Here is an 18,141-nt window from a genome sequence, read left to right as displayed (position 1 = left end):
ACATGTTCTTTTTGCTGTTTCTTTGTCTTAAATCTCATGCACGTTAATCCGTTTGTATTATCTACATTATTTACAAGCAATACAGCCATCCTGTGTACCCAGGTCTCTGTCTTAAGTTCTCATTATGGGAGTAAAATAATTTATAATCTTAAATACAGTCCTCTTATGAAAAAGTTTCAGGGTCCTCATATCCCCTTACCTCGTCAGTTTATATACAGGAATATGCAATAGTCCAAAATATGGATTTGATTGCCCGTATGGGCTAATATGGGGACCAGTGCCCTGTATAGGGGCAGGTATAGGACCCATGTCCTGTACAGAGCAAGCATAGAGACCTCTCAGACTCAAGAAGAAGTCAAGGCAATGGTATGTGACTCTCTCCTCAAAACCACAGGTAGGATTTAGAGGTTCACGCAAAGAACAAACTAACAGAGACATTTAACCATTGGAACATGTCGCATTTCATCACATGGGGGGGAAAAAACCAGCCTCGAGCTACAACCACTCTTGAGCCAATTAAATAAATAATCAGACCCTTAAATAAATAAAGTTTTTTTTTTCCCTTTAAAAAAACAAACAAAACAAAAGCACCCAAAATAAGTAAGTTGTCCTTACACAGTTCACATTACACAGGGCAAGGATAAGTTGATGAGGACGTAAGTGAGACACAATTACACAGAAATACAAAAGAAACAACACTAAAGCAGTTTTGGCAAGCATGCAGGAGCTCGTAGCTCAAACACATGCATTGAATTGAACAAACACGGACACACCACATCGGGCGGGCAAAATGCCGCCTCTGAGAACGACTCCATACAAAGTCCATGTAACAAATTAAGACATCGTTATTCAGACCCCATCCCTTTATCTAACAATGCCCCTCTTACATTCAAGTGCAGTTCCTCCCCTTTTTGATTGGGTGACTGAGTAATAGGTTTGCACGCCTGCGAGTCAGAGTGGTTGGTGATACTGTGGTATACTAAATCGGCAGAATGATTTGCGACTGTAGCTCTTCGGGATTGATGGAGAGGAGGAATAAGCGAAAAACCTTGCATGCAAATGCAACACAGAAGTGAGTTTTTTGGTTTATGTTTTTCTTATTCTTTCATGGATTTTTGTTCGGACACAAAACGCAGCAAGCTTTGTGTGTTTTCTGCATGTCAAAGTAGCCTTTCTCTCGAGCGAGCTGTTCATTACGGGAGCCTTTCGGTGCATCCGGCCACCGCCGTGAACAGCGGTATCCCGTTGTCGGGCGCTTCCTCGTTTTCTCTGGTTTGACTCGTCGACTTGCTCTTGCAAAGAAACATACCCATGAAGAGTGCAAAGAATGCCATGAGGTTAATGTGATGGCCTCCCAGTGAAACTGGGGAGGAGGATCAGTGCTGTGGGCAGAGCCAGGTCCCTGGGCTCTGCCCAGCAGTCTGTCTGTCTGAGCTGCCATGATGGACACCTATCCTGTCCTCAGTCTGTCTGGGAAAAGTTTTTTTTTTTCATCTTGAGAGAAGAGGGGAGAGGGAGTGAGAGAAAAGAGGGGAGACGAGGAAAGAAGAAAGCAAGGGAAAAGGGTCAGGAAAGGGAAGGGAGTTTAGAGAGGGCAGAAGAGAAGAGACAGAAAAAGGAGAAGATGGAGGGGGACATAGATTGCTCACAGGCTGAGGGGGCTCTGTGCGGGGCCTGGTGGTGGGCTCTCAGGACCCCTGGCCTTTCTCTGCTCTCTGGCCCTGAAGAAGAGCAAACACATATTAGTCTCAGAGTCGGAGATTTGTGTAAGTGTGCGTGCAACTGCATGTCTTGTTTTTTCATTTTCATATCCAAAGGCCGCATGTAATTCAGCAAATTCCCAGCAACTCCTTCCAACAGACGCACACATTCTCCCTTCTGCTACTCTCCCCACCCATCAAGGCACAAAAAATAAGACTTGCAGGCCAAGCAATACACTTAAAGTCCCCTTGCAATTACAGTCAGAACATGCCCCTAGGAAAACCATACGCAGGGATCGCTCCTCTAACTATGTCAGTCATGCACAAGTCCTGACATCATTTGGCAGAGAGAGAGAGAGGGAGAGAGAGACAGAGAGAGAGAGAGACAAGGTGATAGGGAGGGAAGAAGAGAGAGAGAGAGCGAGATGGAAGGATGATAATCCAGGATCTCCTCTCCCCCTCCCTCTGCTGACATGCAAACAGGCATCAGCCACCAGGAGAGAGGGAGTGAGAGAAGAGAGCAAGAGAAGACTCACCCGCTTCAGAGGCCTATGGTCCATCAAGGGGCTTCACGTGAACAGTAAAACAACACCAACTATTAGCAATAGTGTAGTGTGTGTATGTGTGGCAGTGGGTTTGTTAAGCGTCAAGCATGTGTCTTTGGATGTGCGTGCGCTTGTGTTTGAATCAGCATTAAGAGTTTTAGGTCTTACCTGTGGCGGCATCGGAGCAGGAACCTCAGGATCTTGCGAGCAGCCTGGTTCTGTTTTTTAGTTAGGAGGCTGCTGCAGGCAAAGATGAGGGGTAAGAGATTATACATAAGATAATTATTCCCTTTGTGTGTGTGCATGTGTGAGACGTGCCTGAGAGAGTGTCTGTAGGAGCGGTAGTATTGCTGGATGAGGACCGCTGCTCTACGACTCTGCTGGAATTTCCTCTGTTCATGGAAACTCCGGAAACGACTCTGGATCAAGATGGCTGCCAGGGTCATCCTCTTATAAAGTGCATACTGGAAGAGAGGACAACAGTGCTGTAAAACTCACTGGGATCAGAAAAGACATACTTTTGCAATATGCAACATGTCTGCACATGATAAGACCCACAGATGCACTACAGACCTGTGAGCTTACTTTTTGCTATATTACATAATGACCAGGAAGCAAGTGAATAAAAATCTCAAGAATACACAAAATCCATCATGTGAACATCTTTTCTTTCAGTTCATGACAGCATTAAGTTACATATATTCCTCTCAGATTGCTATATTAGAACAACAAGGTAAAAAAAACCCACAAGAAGTGCATACGTGTACATGCAAGATTTGCTTTTTCAAGTGGACTGAAATCTGTTGTTCTTTACTACAGATTTAGCCACGTATGAGAGAGAATCAAAGTGAAAATTCACCTGATAATTTAGCTTACATCTATGAAGGAAACAACTACAACTGCTGTGTCACTACTTCACTATTGAACTGCAGAGCGACATGTTAGAGGCTAATCTTGGCTACATGTTGTTAACTCTTACCTGCTTGTATCTCTTATAACAGCGCTGAATCACTGCTGCAATCTCTTTGCGTTGTTCCTGAATGGGACCCTGTGGTAGTGACAAGAGTTTGTCTAAATTTTGTATATGTAAAATGGTTTGCAATCATATTGAGCTTGTTTTTTTCAAATGTGGATTATACAACTGAGGATAATACATTGAGTCACTGTAGGCTGAGCATAAAGACAAATTCAGTTTTTTTTTTCTAAAGGAGTTTAGGTTACACTGGCCTTGTGTTTTCTGAGGGAGTGCAGAGCATGCCTGATGGTCTCATACAGCTCTCCCTGCTCTGCCTCAGTCATGGCTAGACAGGAGGAATCTGTTTTCAACCTCTCCTCCTTCATAGCTGCACAAAGAAAGGAGGTCCACTCAGAGGGGGAGGATGGGGCTTGCTTAGCCTGAGGACTTTGCTGATCCTCTGGCCCTGAGAGAGAATTTGGCTTGGGGCTGGGAGTCTGAGGTTTGGAGTTTAGAAACCTGAGGAAAAGAAATATTACTTTTAAAGTATAATAAGATTGAGAATGGTTGTTTGTTAAAAAAACAAAAAAGCAATGCAATAACTTATGCAAATATGTCAACCTCACCTTTCCACCTCACCAAGGTAACCAGACAGTAATCTGACATCACTGCTGATCCCAACCTTCCTGGATTCAATTTCTGCTTCAATAACCTCCTGCTTGAGTCTGCCAGTTGAAGCCTCCACAATGTGATCAGCTAGCATTGTGATGTCCATCTGCAAATCATGAAAAGGAAAGGTTACCTAAATACTTATAAAACCTACTTCCTCTTAGTTTTTTGGGTAAGTTTTGAATAGCTCTTTAAAGTCTCACATAACACTCTATACTTAAATGACTCATCGCAAAGACTTTGAAATCTTATACTTACAGCTTCCTCCTGCACAGTAATACATGATTTACCACTTCCATTTTGAGTACTTTTTGACTTTGCATCAGCTACTCAGTTCATGCATGAATGCTTGGTTAGAGATCGAACTCAACACTGCACATAAAAATCTGTACCTGCAAGTCATCTGCGTTATCCTGATAGGTCAACAGCTCTGTTTCCTCTCCCCTGTCAGACAACACTCTTTGACGCAGGTGAACGGCCAATCGCTCCTTTCCTAGAATCTTCCTGGCGAGGCTACGCTGCCCCAGAGTCTGTCTCAGACTCCACCTGCTGCCCCCTCCAGCTCCCCCTATCCTGGCCTGCAGGTGGGAGAATGGGGCACTAGGAAGCTGAGGCTGGCTGGGGCTGGACCTGGTAAGTGGTGCCTTCTGACAGCTGAGGTTCGTGGGTTGCGTCTGTAGCGGCTTAGAGAGAGGAGACCGTTGAGGATTAGGACCTGGAGAGGAGTTGAGGGGGGTGGTACCAGAGATCGAGTTAGCTAGCTGTTGCTGTGAATCTGGGTTGGGTTTGAGCCTCTTGGCTGGGGGTGGACCTCCCTGTTCTCCCTGGGTTCCCTTGTGGGGTCTGTGTTCTGTTTGGCTCCAGCTCTGGCTCTGGTTGTCTGGCTTGCTTCCTGCCCTGGTTCTCCTCAGCTCTGGGGAAACAAAGATGGTGGAAAAACAGCGACAATAACACTTACACTTACAGCTAAAATCAGAAATAGTGGTGATCATTTACAGTTTTCTGTGTAATGATTTACTGTTGGATTGTCAAACAAAATTTTCAGAATCAGTTTGTATATAAATAAAGTCAGAAGTAGGATAGCTTAGCTCAGGAAAAGAAAGTCTGACTGCCTACCAACACCTTTAAAGCTCCCTCTATACAAACGGAACAAAAACCTAACGTGTAAAACAAAAACTATGAAGTCATAGTTTTTGGGTTATGTTTAAACGATTCCTGGTGCAATTTCTACAAAACCAGTAAAGAGGAAGTTACTACCATCCAAAAAACACCTCACTACATTTTTAAACACTAATGCTAATGAGGAGGGCTTAAGTCATGCTGGGAGGTGGCTCATGTTATCTAGGTACATTTTCTATTCTCTCTATATTAAGTTAAACTAACCAGCTATATATCAGTGAAAATCCATACACTTTCATAATTAAAGGTTGGTGGCTGAAGTTAGTAAATAGAATCTCCACAATAAAAGACAGAGGATAAATAGAACTTTGTTATTTATGAGGGTGAAACAAAACTTTTCCTGTTGTTGAGAAACCACAAACCTGAGTTTGGGTTAGGGCTGGGGCTGTTGTTCATCCCACCCGTCTGTGACTCTCCTCTCCATCTATCCATCCAAGTGTCCGCAGGCTGGCCCTGAGTTTGAGGACTATGTTGCAGTTGCTCTAGGAGCTCAGCCAATCGAGTGTGGCCCCGGGATCGGGCAATGTTTAGCGGCAAGCGTCCCAGTGAATCAGGAATAGCTAGAGCTCTTGGATCCCACTGGTAAAGCACCAATGCCGCCTCAGTATGGCCCAGAGCACAAGCCCACATCTATGGAAGTCCAAGGAAAACAACTGTCACACACACAGAGGAATGGAAAGAAAGCAATATGCACAAAAAAGCACTGGTTGCTCACCAATGGAGTGCAAGAGAAGTGGTCTACGTTCAGAGGATCTACTTCCAGCTCGAGGTCAATACTGTCAGCATGCTTTGTGCTGCGAAGAAACACAAATAGCATTAAAATTACTGGCATTCCAGTTTGTGCCGTCAAGATGGCATGTTGTAATTGTGTGTTCCTCACCGCCAGCGAATGAGTGTCTGAATGAGTCCCGCATAACCCTGAGCTGCAGCCAGATGCAGTAAAGTCATTCCTCTGGAGTTCTTACTGTGGACGAGCTGATTAGAAGAAGCCCAGCACGGCTGAGACATCATCTTCTCACACACCACCACCACACGACCTTCGAATGACCCCTGATCAGGAGAGATCTAGAAGATTGTAAAATAAAACAATAGACTAGGTCAACCTCTTTTCCAAATGCTAAAAATATATTTCAAGGTGTCACTAACTTTTCTGCCATACTGCAACACCTTTGCAATATAAGGAAAACCAGTAAAAAGCCTTGCAACTAATACTGCTTTTGAGCACTTCACTAAAGAATGATCAGTTTTGTATGTGGACAGGGCCAGATTCTTGTATTTGTGTTGTTAAGTAGGCTTTGTAAGTTTGTCTTGTAAATTCAGCTCATTATCAGTCAAGGAAAAACAACTTGTTTTTGTTCCTTTAATTGGCTGACACTTGCAAACAGAAGGTTTGAAGAGCACTCCGAATTGTCACAGCTGCCCCAAGATGACCACATATTAGGGATATCCCCTCTCTTTGACATCATCTAGAGCTCAAAGTAGAAAAATATATCTGAAACAGTGTGTTAGAGGAGTCTGAGCTTTTGGCTTACATGTATTGCTTGTGCATACGATGACTTCACATGGTGCTGCTTTTAAATTTAAACAGTTGAATTTGGTTTCACATGTTTTTCAGCACTTCTCTTATGGTGCGCCTTCACATTTTAAAGCTCTAAAGGGAACTTTCATCGTAAGAGGCACAACAGCCTTACTTGAGACTGCTGATCAGTAGCTCCTCCTCCCTCCACTCCTCCTCCCTTTGTTGCCATGGCTTCTGAGCTGGGATTTTGATTGGTTATCTCAGCCATCCTCTGTTCCATCTGCTCCAAACGCTCCAAGATAGACATCCTGAACTGGGTATCTACAGAAATGAAGGTGGGACATTTAAAGCTGTAAGCACCACCAAACTGTGGCATTAGGGAAATCCATGTGAGAGTTCAATAAATGCTATAGAGAAGCTTAAAAGCAGAAGGGATTCAATACTGGCTTAAATCTAATGACTCCCATTATTATCAACAAGAGTGTAAGAGTGTAAATAAGCATGTATGCAATGCAGATTTATGTCTGTAGCAGGGTTGCATGTGACCCTTTGTTTCAGGACTGCTGCGGTTTTTGCTGCAGTGCACATTATGTCATTCCACCTGCTGCTCTCTCACAGAGTCTCTATTTCTGCTCTGCTCTCATTTCACTCCTATTTTTCTTTCTGCTGCCTGAAGCACAAAGACTGAACCAGAGGTGGGTGGGGCCATGACAGTGACAGAAGGGCTCAGGCTCCTCCCACTCCACTCTGCCAATCCCAGAGCAAAACAGCTCAGCTGACTACAAGGCAAAAACACTCCAATAGTTTTAGCAGCCAAACACATCAGAAACACCTGTCCTCACCTATTATCACCAACGCATCAGCATGTAAACACTCTCACACACACACAGAAAAAGAATAGACCCTGATATCTGCTACAGTATTAATTTCTGGTTAATAGAAAAAGCTAATACAATAAAATCCCATAATTGAAGATATTAATTGAAAATATGCAGTTAAATGGGTCATTTTATTCCCCTTTTTAACTGTTCAATAAAATCTTGAATTTATTATTTTGTAATTAATTTTCTACTTGGCCTTATAATTACTGCTGCTAATATTAGTCTTATTTCGCACAGTTATTACATTATCTTATAAACAAGAAGCAAGACATAAGCAAGAAACCGCATTTTCATTATATCGACACATTTTCACCTGTTGAACTCTTTTCTTCTCTGATTTTTAAGAGTTTGCTTGACAATAATTATCCCTGGTACCTGTGAATTTACTGTGCTGTTCAGACTTCCTGATTTCCTTTGAGATTTGGCCAAAGTGACAAACAAAAACACCAAATTTGAAAGTCTCCAGTGTTATAGCACATCGCTAAATATGCTTTTGATGATCAAACTTGTGCCAAAACTCTACCAAAAAGTAAAATGCTTTCGGGTTTTTTTATTGTTACACACAGGTCACTGAGAATTCTTGTCATCCAAACATGCCCAAATGTTCCACAAACAACACATCTGCACATCAGCATCCCCACACTCTTCTATATGCTTGTTTTGATCAGGGCCTCTCTACATGAGCTTCTTAGTGTTCAGAGGCTCTGTCCACTCCTGGTGGTGCTGAAACCGAACAGGTCAACCAGACAAGCTTCATCCACAATTCTACAACTCAACTCAAATAGGCTGGGAGCCAGCGTGACGGCATCGTGTGGCAGCTTCACCTGCATTTGTTTAAAATCGACTGGCAGGGCAACCACATGGAAACTACTGAAATTAAAAAAAGAAACTGACAGAAAACGTGGGATGGAAACCTAGCAAAGGCTCCACAGCTCTGAATTAAACTGAAAAATTGGGACGTTTATGTCCATCTACAACACAAGAAAAAAAACTCAGCTGAGCTACAAAGACCAGTTAAAAAACATCAACAAATCAAATAAGCTACGAACCCAAACAGCGAGTCTCTCTCTATCTGCTTCTCTCTTTGTTCTTGTTCCCGCTTCAACCCCGTTAGTTTGAAGTGTGCGACTCACACGTTGCTACTCCAGCCGTGCAAAAAAACACAGCTAAGTGCAGGGAGAGAGCAAGAGAGCGAGCGAGCGACAGAGCAAGAGAGAAGGAGAGAGGGAGCGAGCAGTCTCCACTTTATGTCTGGCAAAACAGCGCGCTTCAAATCCGCCCGCCAGACTCGGAGCTGCAGGAGGCTCGGTCGTCAGCATGTCTGCACACACTGGAGCAACGGCGTGTGACAAAGCCGGGTGCTACGGGTGTTTGATTGTAGTTATTTATCTGTATGCTTCACATACTTTGAGCCTCTGCCAAACAAAGGACAAGAGAGGGGGAAACGCGCCAAGCCCGCTATCTCCGCTCACAGTCAGTCGCAGAGTCTAAATATAGCACGGGCTGCACAGCGCCACTGCCAGCGGTGCCCAGCATTTTGTCTGTCAAATGGTCCGCGATTGTGCCTTTATGTCCTTGCCCTTCATTCTAGCAAGGCAAAAAAAAAAAAAAAAAAAAAAAAAAAAAAAAAAAGAAATCAGCCAGCCTGCTGCGGGGAGCCGCATTGCCGCATTGCGCAAGGCAGAGACGGGGGCGAACGCAGACCCAGGACATGCCTTTACCGAGGAGACCCGTGCGTTTCCGGACTGCATTTGTATCAAGAGATATATTTTGCACACAAAAGCGCCCCCCCCCCCCCCCTTCCTCCAGATCACTCAAAGAAAGTTTAATTTTTCTCTATCACCTTTAAAGTACTTTTTTTTTTTAACTCACAGAGAACATCTACAGCTCAAACAAAACAATCCTTTATGCAAACAAGACTCAGTAATAAGCGACTCTGCCCAAAACAAAGCCAACCAGGCAAAGCCGAACATCTCTATGAATGCTGTCAGTGAAGATGAAAGAGCCTGGTACATGCCTGCGCTATTGAAACAACAGGCATCAAAACAGTTTACTGCTAGATACAATTTGCATGCAGGCGGAGGGTTACGGAAAAAACAGCTGCTTGCTAGAAGAGACGCACTAAAGAAAAGCAGCGGGAAAAACTGGTCAGGATTACACTGAGTACAGAAAAACAAACAAACAAAAAGCATCTCACACCAGGATGTGAGAATCAGGGAATAGAACAGAGTAGCAAAGTGGCAGCATCACACACACACACACACACACACACACACACACACACACACACACACACACACACACACACACACACACACACACACACCTGAGTTCAGGTTTATATCAGCACTCTGTGTATACAATAAGCCAGTTACATGCTAAAGTCACTGAAACAAGTGCAGCCGTCAGTACACAGAAAATTGTGGTCCTCACCATCCAGGGACAGCCAGTCATGCTGAGAAGATGGGAGGGCTGGAAGGTCACGTGCCTTGTATTCAAACACCACAGAGGAAGAGATGACCTCACCGCCCATAGCTACCTGCAGCATCACTAGTCCTGTGTCATGGGCTGGAAATAGACGGATATCAAAAAGGTGTTGGAGCGTGGAGCAGTGGATGAACTGCAGTGGTAAATGTCAAAGGCTAACTTAAGGAAAGTTTGTTAGTCAATCACAGATTATATATTGTGAATGTTATGCTTATGCAAGTCAGTATTTCCTTGAACTTTACCCCAATCACACTGATCAAACAGCCTGATAGTCAAGTATCATTTACTTAATCCTAAAAAAATAAACAAATAAAAAAAACCCCGTTGTGTTCATTTGTATCATCTTGTAATATTAAAATGATTGCATCTCCTGAAAAGCAACCCTGTCAGGGTCTTCCTTTCTTCAAAAGTTGCTTATTATCAAGGTCAGACCAAGGTTTGAATTTATAAATAAAGGAAAGTGTGAGTTGTGAGAGACTAAAGTAAGTAAAGCTCACAAAGTGCTTTGCAAAGAAATACCAAGGCATTCAAAACAAAAACAAACAAACAGACAAAACAGAGTCTTCACAAGCACAAGTGTGTTACCTGGACAATAGCAGCGCAGCACCCCGGGCTGAATGAGGGCAGCGGGGACGCTGATATGGTCGAAAAGACAGCTGTACTCACTGCTTGACTCCAACCATGGACCTGTTATGAGCACCTTCACTCCACCCTGCAGCAGACAGGTAAATGTCTCAGAGTAATATCACACAGTGTAGCTTTTTGTGTGTGTGTGTTTACAGTACACTGCTACAGAGTATAAGTTTAAACAACAGTCTTAGAGAAATGAGACACTTCACTCGATGTGTGTATGTGTGTTAGTATGCAGAATGCCTTATTTCTATCAAAACCCCCATCTGTGACTAAGACAAATGTCCGGGACCCAGGCGCCTAAATATTTGCTTTCGTCTTCATTCTTCTTCATTCACAAAGTAGGCTACCTGCTACTTTGGCAATGACAGATCCGTGACTGCTAGCAGCCCCTAGAGGCTGTGCTACGCCTTACATCAAAGCAAAGCAAATTAGCTTGAACTGTCTGAATGAAGCTGTTCTGTGTTCCTGCCAGTGTAGCTAAAAATAATGCAATACATAAAGATCATTATTGCCGGCAAATTAAGGAGGCATTTAGTGCAAAAATGGATCACTGGCCTTTGGAGAAAACTGTTGTTGTTTCTTTAGGAAACCTAAACCTGAAAAGGATGTATTGGTGATGATTCAAATGAAAGCTGTAAAAACACAGTAGCAGACTTTTATGGATGATTAAAACTGCCAAAATAATAAATAGTTAAATAAAGGAGTTATTAAATAAATACAAATATGCTTTTAAATGTATGAAAAGTAATATTAAAAGTGCACACAATAAGTCATTAATAAAATGTAAACTGAATTGATTTGCTTTGCCTTTTGTATTTATTTACCTTTGTACAATATTCCTAATTTTAAAATGTACATAAATAAACTGTGATGTCTGTAGTAGATGAGAAAAATACAAATATAGAGAGATGAAAATAAAGGTAAAACTAAAATATCAATTTATGTTACAAAGTCGTTTATGTGGTATTTAACTCAGTTTCTTTATTTCTGATATTTCTTTAATTTAAATTTTGGCAGTTTCAATCTGCCATAAAATTCGGTACACCATAGCTTTTGGAAATGATGGCGGTAAGATGCAGTCTTATCTTAAGTATTTGTGGTAATTATATCACAGACTGGTGTCTGGAATATTAGAAATGGTACATGGGTAAATTAATGAGGCTATCCTGAAGAATCAGTTAAATATTGAAATTTCATCAAAATCCAGTCAGCTGAGTCTGAAATATTCTGTCTCCTTAATGACCACACAAGCAAGCTGGCGGTACAAATTGTGCTCAGCATGATTTCAGTACATAACGTTCATATGAGCCACCTTCAGTCATGTGCTGCAAAGACTAATTTCACTGTAGGGAATAATTATGAATGACAATCAAGTTGGGTTTACTAACCTCTGGATAAGACCACTCTGGGGAGTAGTCTGTCACGCCAAACAGCCTCCCAGTCTCCTGGAGCAATCCCAAAGCTCCCTGCTCCACCTCAGAGCCTTGCAAGTGGCCTGCTGCTGTGCCCTGCTCCTCTCCTGCTGCCCCCTCCTGGGGCATCAGAACCCCATTGACAGCTGCCCCGACCCCGTTCCCAGACCCTTCAACTGAGATAAAATCATTGATGAGATCAGAAAACTGGCTTCCAAAAGAAGCCTCAAAGCCTTCCAGACTGATGGCTGTTCCTGCTCCAGCTGTTGCAGCTGACACCCCCCCACCTTGCTGAGGAAGTGGAGAGCTGTAGAGCGCCCCCTCAATGGTTGCGCCTGTAGCCATTGACTGAGGACTGGCCACCACTGAGCTGCTTGCCCCTGACAAGCTCACACCATTACAAAGGATCTCATTTTCCCCTCCTCCTCCTCCGCCACCTCCTCCGCCTTCCTCTCCTCCGTTGTCATCTGTGTGTTGGAGGTAGTGCTCTGTGTCAACACTGGCATAAGCTTCACGAGGATCTCCGGTCTTGAGGAGTAACGCTCCCCCATTCTCAGCAGGCTTGTCTAGGCCTCCGACCTCCTGGTGTCCTCTGCTGCCTGACTGGTCGACAGTGGTATCCTGCGGTGTCAGGGGAAAGGAACCCACTGCTGATCCTTTCCCATTCCTTGCACACAGGGCCTGCTGGTCTGTCCTGGGTTGATGGAGGTGTGTATGTGAGTCTCCATTGGCAACTGAAGAGTCTGTTGGCACCGTGGGCAGGCCTATGTAAGCCTGGGCCTCGCCAGATTCCTGGGTTGCCTCAGTACTGTTGGTCTGCAGCTGGGAGGGCTGGCTTGTTTGAGGGGAGGCCTGGAGGAAGAGGCTCGGGGAAGGGTGGTGTGAAGGCTGGGTCAGGGTTGGGACACAGGCTGATGACATGACGGCACTGAAATCCATTTGCTCCAGCGTGGTGCTGGGGCTGAGGCCAGCTCCTTCTCCTACGTAGCTACTCTGAGTGGACAGGGGTTGTTCTAGGGGTGTAGCTTCCGTCTTGATGTTGTTGACGAGGGTTGGGCTGTAGACAAAGCCATTAGAGGAACAGTGGAGGCCTCCATCATCACCGTTACAGCCCTCAGTCTTCCCTCCACCTCCTCCGTATGTCTGGCCCTGCTTGGGATTGTTGAGGAAGCAATCGGGGTCAAAGGTCATGGTGGTTTCAGGAAGGCTGACTGCTCCACCAGAGTCTAAAGAGCTGGACAGAACCAACTCTCCTCCCTCGCCCAATCCTACTCCACCAGGAAACGATGCAAATCTCTGGTTTTCAGGGGCAACAGCTAACAGAATCCCAGCGGTGGCACTGTCGTGGGTAGCTGCCAGCAGGTGGGTGTGGCCGGCGGAATAAACCGAATCCCCAGTGAGCGTGGTGACCTCAGACATGAACACAGCTGTGCTCTGTGATAAGCCCGCTCCAATTGCAAGAGCAGGACTGTCAGCCATGTCACTGGTGATTGACAGCGGGGAGCTCTGTGTGGTGTCAGGGACCTCTACCTGGTTGGTGGAAGTAGAAGAAGACACCTCCATGCTGCTCTGTGGGAGTAAGGAGGGTTTGGTTATCCTGCCATTCCTCCTCTCTCCTCCACCTGCTCTGCTCCTCCCCCCTCCAGGATTGGGCTCTGTCTGGCCCTCTGACACGTCGCTGTTCTGGACCTCGGTGCCATCTGCTTCCTCAGCTCTCTGGCCTGCTGCTACATTGGTACTGACTGCAGTTCCCCCTCCTGCTGCTGCTCCTGACTCCTGCTTGGAGGAGATGATGCGCTGCTTGACACTGGAACATTTCTGATGCAGGCTGCTTCCAGCACCTGGCAGAAAACAAAACAAAACATCAACAAAGAACCAAACATCTGTCATCATTTTCTGTCCTTTCATACTTTCAGGTCAAATTTTCCAGTAACATATTGTAGTATTAACTCATATACATCTAAGAGTGTGTAATGGCACCCTCTAGTGTTCAGAATCTACACTGAAAACTGACTTCATGAAGACTCTGATACAACTGCTGCAACAACTTTAAGTAAATACCCCTTGAATGTACAATTTGCTTACTTTGCAAGATATTTACTACTCAAAGATATTTCTAAACTTTAAACTAGCTGTATTCATTTACAGGTTCAGTATGTAGCCGGCTCATTTTTTCAGAGAGGATAACAAACGCCAAACACCAGTCTAAGTGTCAGAGGTCTAATGCCAATAAAAACCCCTTTGACCATTGAGGGATCAAGTCAGTGATCAAACCAGAAGTGCTGGGAGGGGGGAAAAGGCAGAGAGCTGTGTGAACAAATTAGGACATGTGGAGAAGCGAGAAGAAGAAATGAAGCAGTACTTAAGTCAACAAGCCACTTAGTTTTGGGCAGCTGTCCTTATTTGCCCCTCCAATGCAGATCAAAAGATGGGTGCGATTAGATCTGTGTGTGTGTATATGTGCGCTAGTGTGTGTACTGGAGTTATCTACTCCCTGATGCTCATTTATGAATAATACATGATGGATATTTCAGGCATCCCTGTCTTCTTTCCCTCAATCCCTCAATTTAGTGGTTGCAATTTGTATCTGCCTCTAGGTGGCAGCATGGCGTTGACTGTTGGAGCCATCAAAAACTATATATGTATATAAATAACTGCATAAAGCCTGATAATATGTAGCAGATATCTCTTACTACAATGGATTTTTAAAGAACAAGATTCTTTTTAATGACAGTACATATCATTTATTCACATGTTAATCAACGTACGGTGTTTTGGCACATCCACTCTTCTTTTTTGGATCACTGACTTACAACGAACTAAACAGTAAGCTGCTGCAGTTACATCACATATTTCTTTTCAGTGCAACAGCGAACCCCTCATAGGATCAACAATGAACCACTGCAACACCTGTTGTCTCTTTTGATAAATGATGGCACAGCTCCAGACGGGGCTCCATTCTGCTGCCAAAGATAAAAACAAGCCAGTGAACCAAATGATCTTTGCTTTAGATGTTCCACACTAACTGTCTACTGATTCATTTTCATGCTTGTCTGGGTTCTTCACCATCTTTGCCAGTGTTACTTGAACACGACAAGTGGAATGATACTGACCCGGGGTTAGCCGCACTCCCGAATTTAGTAAAAGCGCGAGGGCTAAAAACCTGAGTGCTTGAGAGTAGGAGGAAGGTCGTGTAAGTGCTGATGCACAGAGAACTCACACATGGGCTTGAGTTGTCCAATGAGCTCCTCCTTGCTCCACTTTGCCCACTCTTTCCTGTCGGTGTTGATGGAGCAGAGGACAGGGCCGCATGGCTTCCCGCTGTCGTCCACCGCCGGTACATTCAGGTAGTGCACCAGCACAATGTCTGGGTTCTAGCAAACAGTAAGGACACACAAACAAAGACATGTACACATGTGGCATAAGCTCATCATTTCAGCGATTTCACTGTTTTCCCACCTATGGGAGAGAAAAAGAAAAAAATCTTAAAAAAAGATATCAACATCAGGACTGATGGAAGGAGAAGTGCATAAGGAAAGTGAAAGAGAAAGCGGAGGATACGGAGGAGGTCGAACATTGCGTGTCAGATAAGATTCTCTCACCTGCCCATAAAAGATTTATCAGCCTGAGCCCACTCATCACTCTCTCTAACCCTGCAGTGCCTACATGTGTGTTTGTGCATGTATGTGTGTATTACATTTATATATAGAGAGAAACAAAGGACGAGAACAATTCTCACTATATTGCAGGTCACCAGCAGACCTATGGAATTTCTACCCCATGAATGATTCAACAAGTGCATTCACTTGCATGTGTGTATGTGTATGTGTGTGTGTTGGAGAGAGAGTGAGAGAGAGAGAGAGAAGCTCCTCTTGATGAAAGATTCAGTAGACAGACTCAGGTGAGGGGAGGACCTGCTGAGGTGGAACACTTTTCTCTCCGAAAGAGGATAGCACAGTAGGCTGCTACAGCACCTCACTGTGCAATGCAACAGCATTCGTAGACTGATTTATGACCATTTCCACTGATGTGTTTTGATATATGTGTAAAGAGCAGAAAATGGCACATTAAAGATAAAAAAAGTCAAATTTCCCTTCAAAGCCAGAGACCACGAGAGTCTAACTAGTGGGGCGTGTTGCAAAAAAATGTATTGGGTAAGGGCATGTTCAATTTATGCTGATGGCTGAAATTTTCTTGTAAATTTAATGTGACAAATTATGCAAGAAATTCTGGAAATGAATGAATAAATAAGTATACATTTCCATATTTTACATTTCCATAGCCTGGTATTCAATCATTATTTTCTTTCAAATGGACAGAGAGACAGAGGATGAGTATATAAATGTATGCAGGCATGTTATGATGAATCATGTAGCCTGCCATCTGAAGATGATGAGGTCCTGGTGACTATATGTCCCAAAAGAGCGAGTGAGACCTGTATGGGTGTGCGTGGGGAGCGTGCACACAAATGCTGCTCTGTGCTGTCTCTCACATGAGCAGCAGAGTGAGTCCAACGTCTCTGTTGAAAAGCAACACGCTTTCATACACAGTAGACATCTGTACGTGAGTCTGTGTGTGCGCGCGAGTTCGTGAGAGCAGGTTGTGTGTGTGTTGTTTGTAGCTTCGGGGTGTTTTCTTGGAGAGGACCACATGGAGACTAGTGGCTGAGTCCTTCATGCTCGCCATGAGCATCGAGTCTCAGTGTTAGGCATCACACTGTGCTCGAGGAAGTTACAGTTAACTTCTGGAGAAGAAATGCTTTTCCCGCTCTGCAAGGCATGGCATTGTATATGACCCGCTATAGATGCCGAGCCTATTCTAGGTGTAGTCCAGTGGTCTAATTGTGTGTGCAGGAAACTCCTTTTGGCCAAACAACATTAAGTTTTATTGGGAGCCCAGTTTTGTGACAGTATTTCCAGCAGTCCGAGTCTGCCTCATTAATTCAGAAGAGGAGGACTTTTATTGCTGCTTTATGGTTTAGCTTAGTGTTTTGTTTTGAAAATTTAACAGGTGAAGCTCTGTGTAAAACTAATGATATACTAGATAATTTCTAGCAGTCCTTTTTAGGTAGAATGTTAAATAAAAACTAACACAGCTGAAATAAATGCCATGGAGTGGCCATAATGGGAGGGGGAATAGCCCCAAAATGACAAATGTATGGTGCTTTAAATGACAAGTAATAACAAGTCATCACAACACTATGAAATCTTTTTTTAAAGTTTTTTTTAAAAATGTGTATAAATGCTGTGCGATAAGGAAAGGCGGGAAAGGGCAGTGGGCTTACCTGCAGCAGCCAATAGCATCTACGATGGAAGGTGGGGATGATGGAGGAGTGGACGTAGCAGCCATACAGACACTAGAGAGAGGAGAGGAGAGGAGAGGCGAGGAGAGGAAAAGAGATTACATTGGTTAACGAGAGAAGAAGGGGGATGGCGGAAGCAAGACAAAAACAAAAAAGGAGAAGAGAGGGGGAGAAGACATTGAAGGACAGAACAAGAGAGGAGAACTTAGGTTATACCCACTTAGGTTGTATTGATTGCGGTGCTAAAACTAAATTGCAAACATGCTGTATGCGTTTTTTCCTAATGTCTTTTCTAAAATACCATAAATCTGATGCTGACAATTATAGCACAAGAGATTGTGAAATTTACTGCCTCTGCAAGACTAGGAATTCACAAAAAGTTACAATGTTGTCGTCTTACAGACGTTGCAAGACAGATCAGCAACAGTAAAGGGGACAAAGAAGACGAGGAGGAGGAGGAGAGCAAAGCATAAAGTGTGAGTGGAGCCTCAGCGTGGAAAGTATGACGAAAAGCGGGGTTTGGTATGGACTTCCTCCAGGGCGGGATGCTGACATAGTGCATGTACAAAATAGTGCAAACTGGTGCCAGTAAAACAGTTGAGATTTCTTAAACCCCCCGAAACAAACTGCAATATGATTTTGTAATACCTGAAGTTAAAGAATATGAAATTGTTTTTCAACAGAGCAGTCACAAAAATATGACTTGCACCAGTAAACATCTTATCTTAGAGAATACGTGAACAAGATATAGAGTCTGACCGTGGATTAAGTCAGACTCCAGTTTGGAGCTTTTGACAGCTTTTGATCATCTGCGCAGTGGAAACCTTTTAGTCAATACTCAAAATGTATCGAGGAATCA

At 43.9% G+C, this 18,141-nt stretch overlaps 1 protein-coding gene across 8 annotated transcripts in view; it reads right to left on the bottom strand.

The window, feature by feature from the left end:
- Positions 1 to 1,505: 1,505 nt before the first annotated feature.
- LOC146574019 (calmodulin-binding transcription activator 1-like) overlaps positions 1,506 to 18,141 on the bottom strand; it is a 55,541-nt gene continuing 38,905 nt past the window's right edge. The window contains exons 6-22 of one of the 8 annotated variants that reach the window (XM_085273562.1): positions 17,265 to 17,336; positions 15,201 to 15,354; positions 11,957 to 13,821; positions 10,521 to 10,647; positions 9,882 to 10,016; positions 6,740 to 6,888; positions 5,929 to 6,113; positions 5,764 to 5,842; positions 5,411 to 5,678; positions 4,262 to 4,782; positions 3,827 to 3,975; positions 3,473 to 3,719; positions 3,225 to 3,293; positions 2,564 to 2,709; positions 2,414 to 2,485; positions 2,237 to 2,267; positions 1,558 to 1,721 (exon numbers count right to left, since the gene is read on the bottom strand). In XM_085273562.1, coding sequence (XP_085129688.1) covers positions 1,689 to 1,721; positions 2,237 to 2,267; positions 2,414 to 2,485; positions 2,564 to 2,709; positions 3,225 to 3,293; positions 3,473 to 3,719; positions 3,827 to 3,975; positions 4,262 to 4,782; positions 5,411 to 5,678; positions 5,764 to 5,842; positions 5,929 to 6,113; positions 6,740 to 6,888; positions 9,882 to 10,016; positions 10,521 to 10,647; positions 11,957 to 13,821; positions 15,201 to 15,354; positions 17,265 to 17,336 — 4,302 coding nt within the window. In that variant the 3' untranslated portion in view covers positions 1,558 to 1,688. Of the gene's footprint in view, positions 2,268 to 2,413; positions 2,710 to 3,224; positions 3,294 to 3,472; positions 3,720 to 3,826; positions 3,976 to 4,261; positions 4,783 to 5,410; positions 5,679 to 5,763; positions 5,843 to 5,928; positions 6,114 to 6,739; positions 6,889 to 9,881; positions 10,017 to 10,520; positions 10,648 to 11,956; positions 13,822 to 15,200; positions 15,355 to 17,264; positions 17,337 to 18,141 lie in introns of all 8 variants that reach the window. The other 7 variants (XM_085273563.1, XM_085273560.1, XM_085273561.1 and 4 more) reach the window with 7 other exon arrangements.

Source organism: Mchenga conophoros, linkage group LG5 (assembly GCF_057382185.1).
Source record: "Mchenga conophoros isolate Kocher_MC1m ecotype Shallow Benthic linkage group LG5, M_conophoros_male_GT1.1, whole genome shotgun sequence".
Lineage (NCBI taxonomy): Eukaryota > Metazoa > Chordata > Actinopteri > Cichliformes > Cichlidae > Mchenga > Mchenga conophoros.
This window is presented reverse-complemented; position numbering and strand designations above follow the sequence as displayed.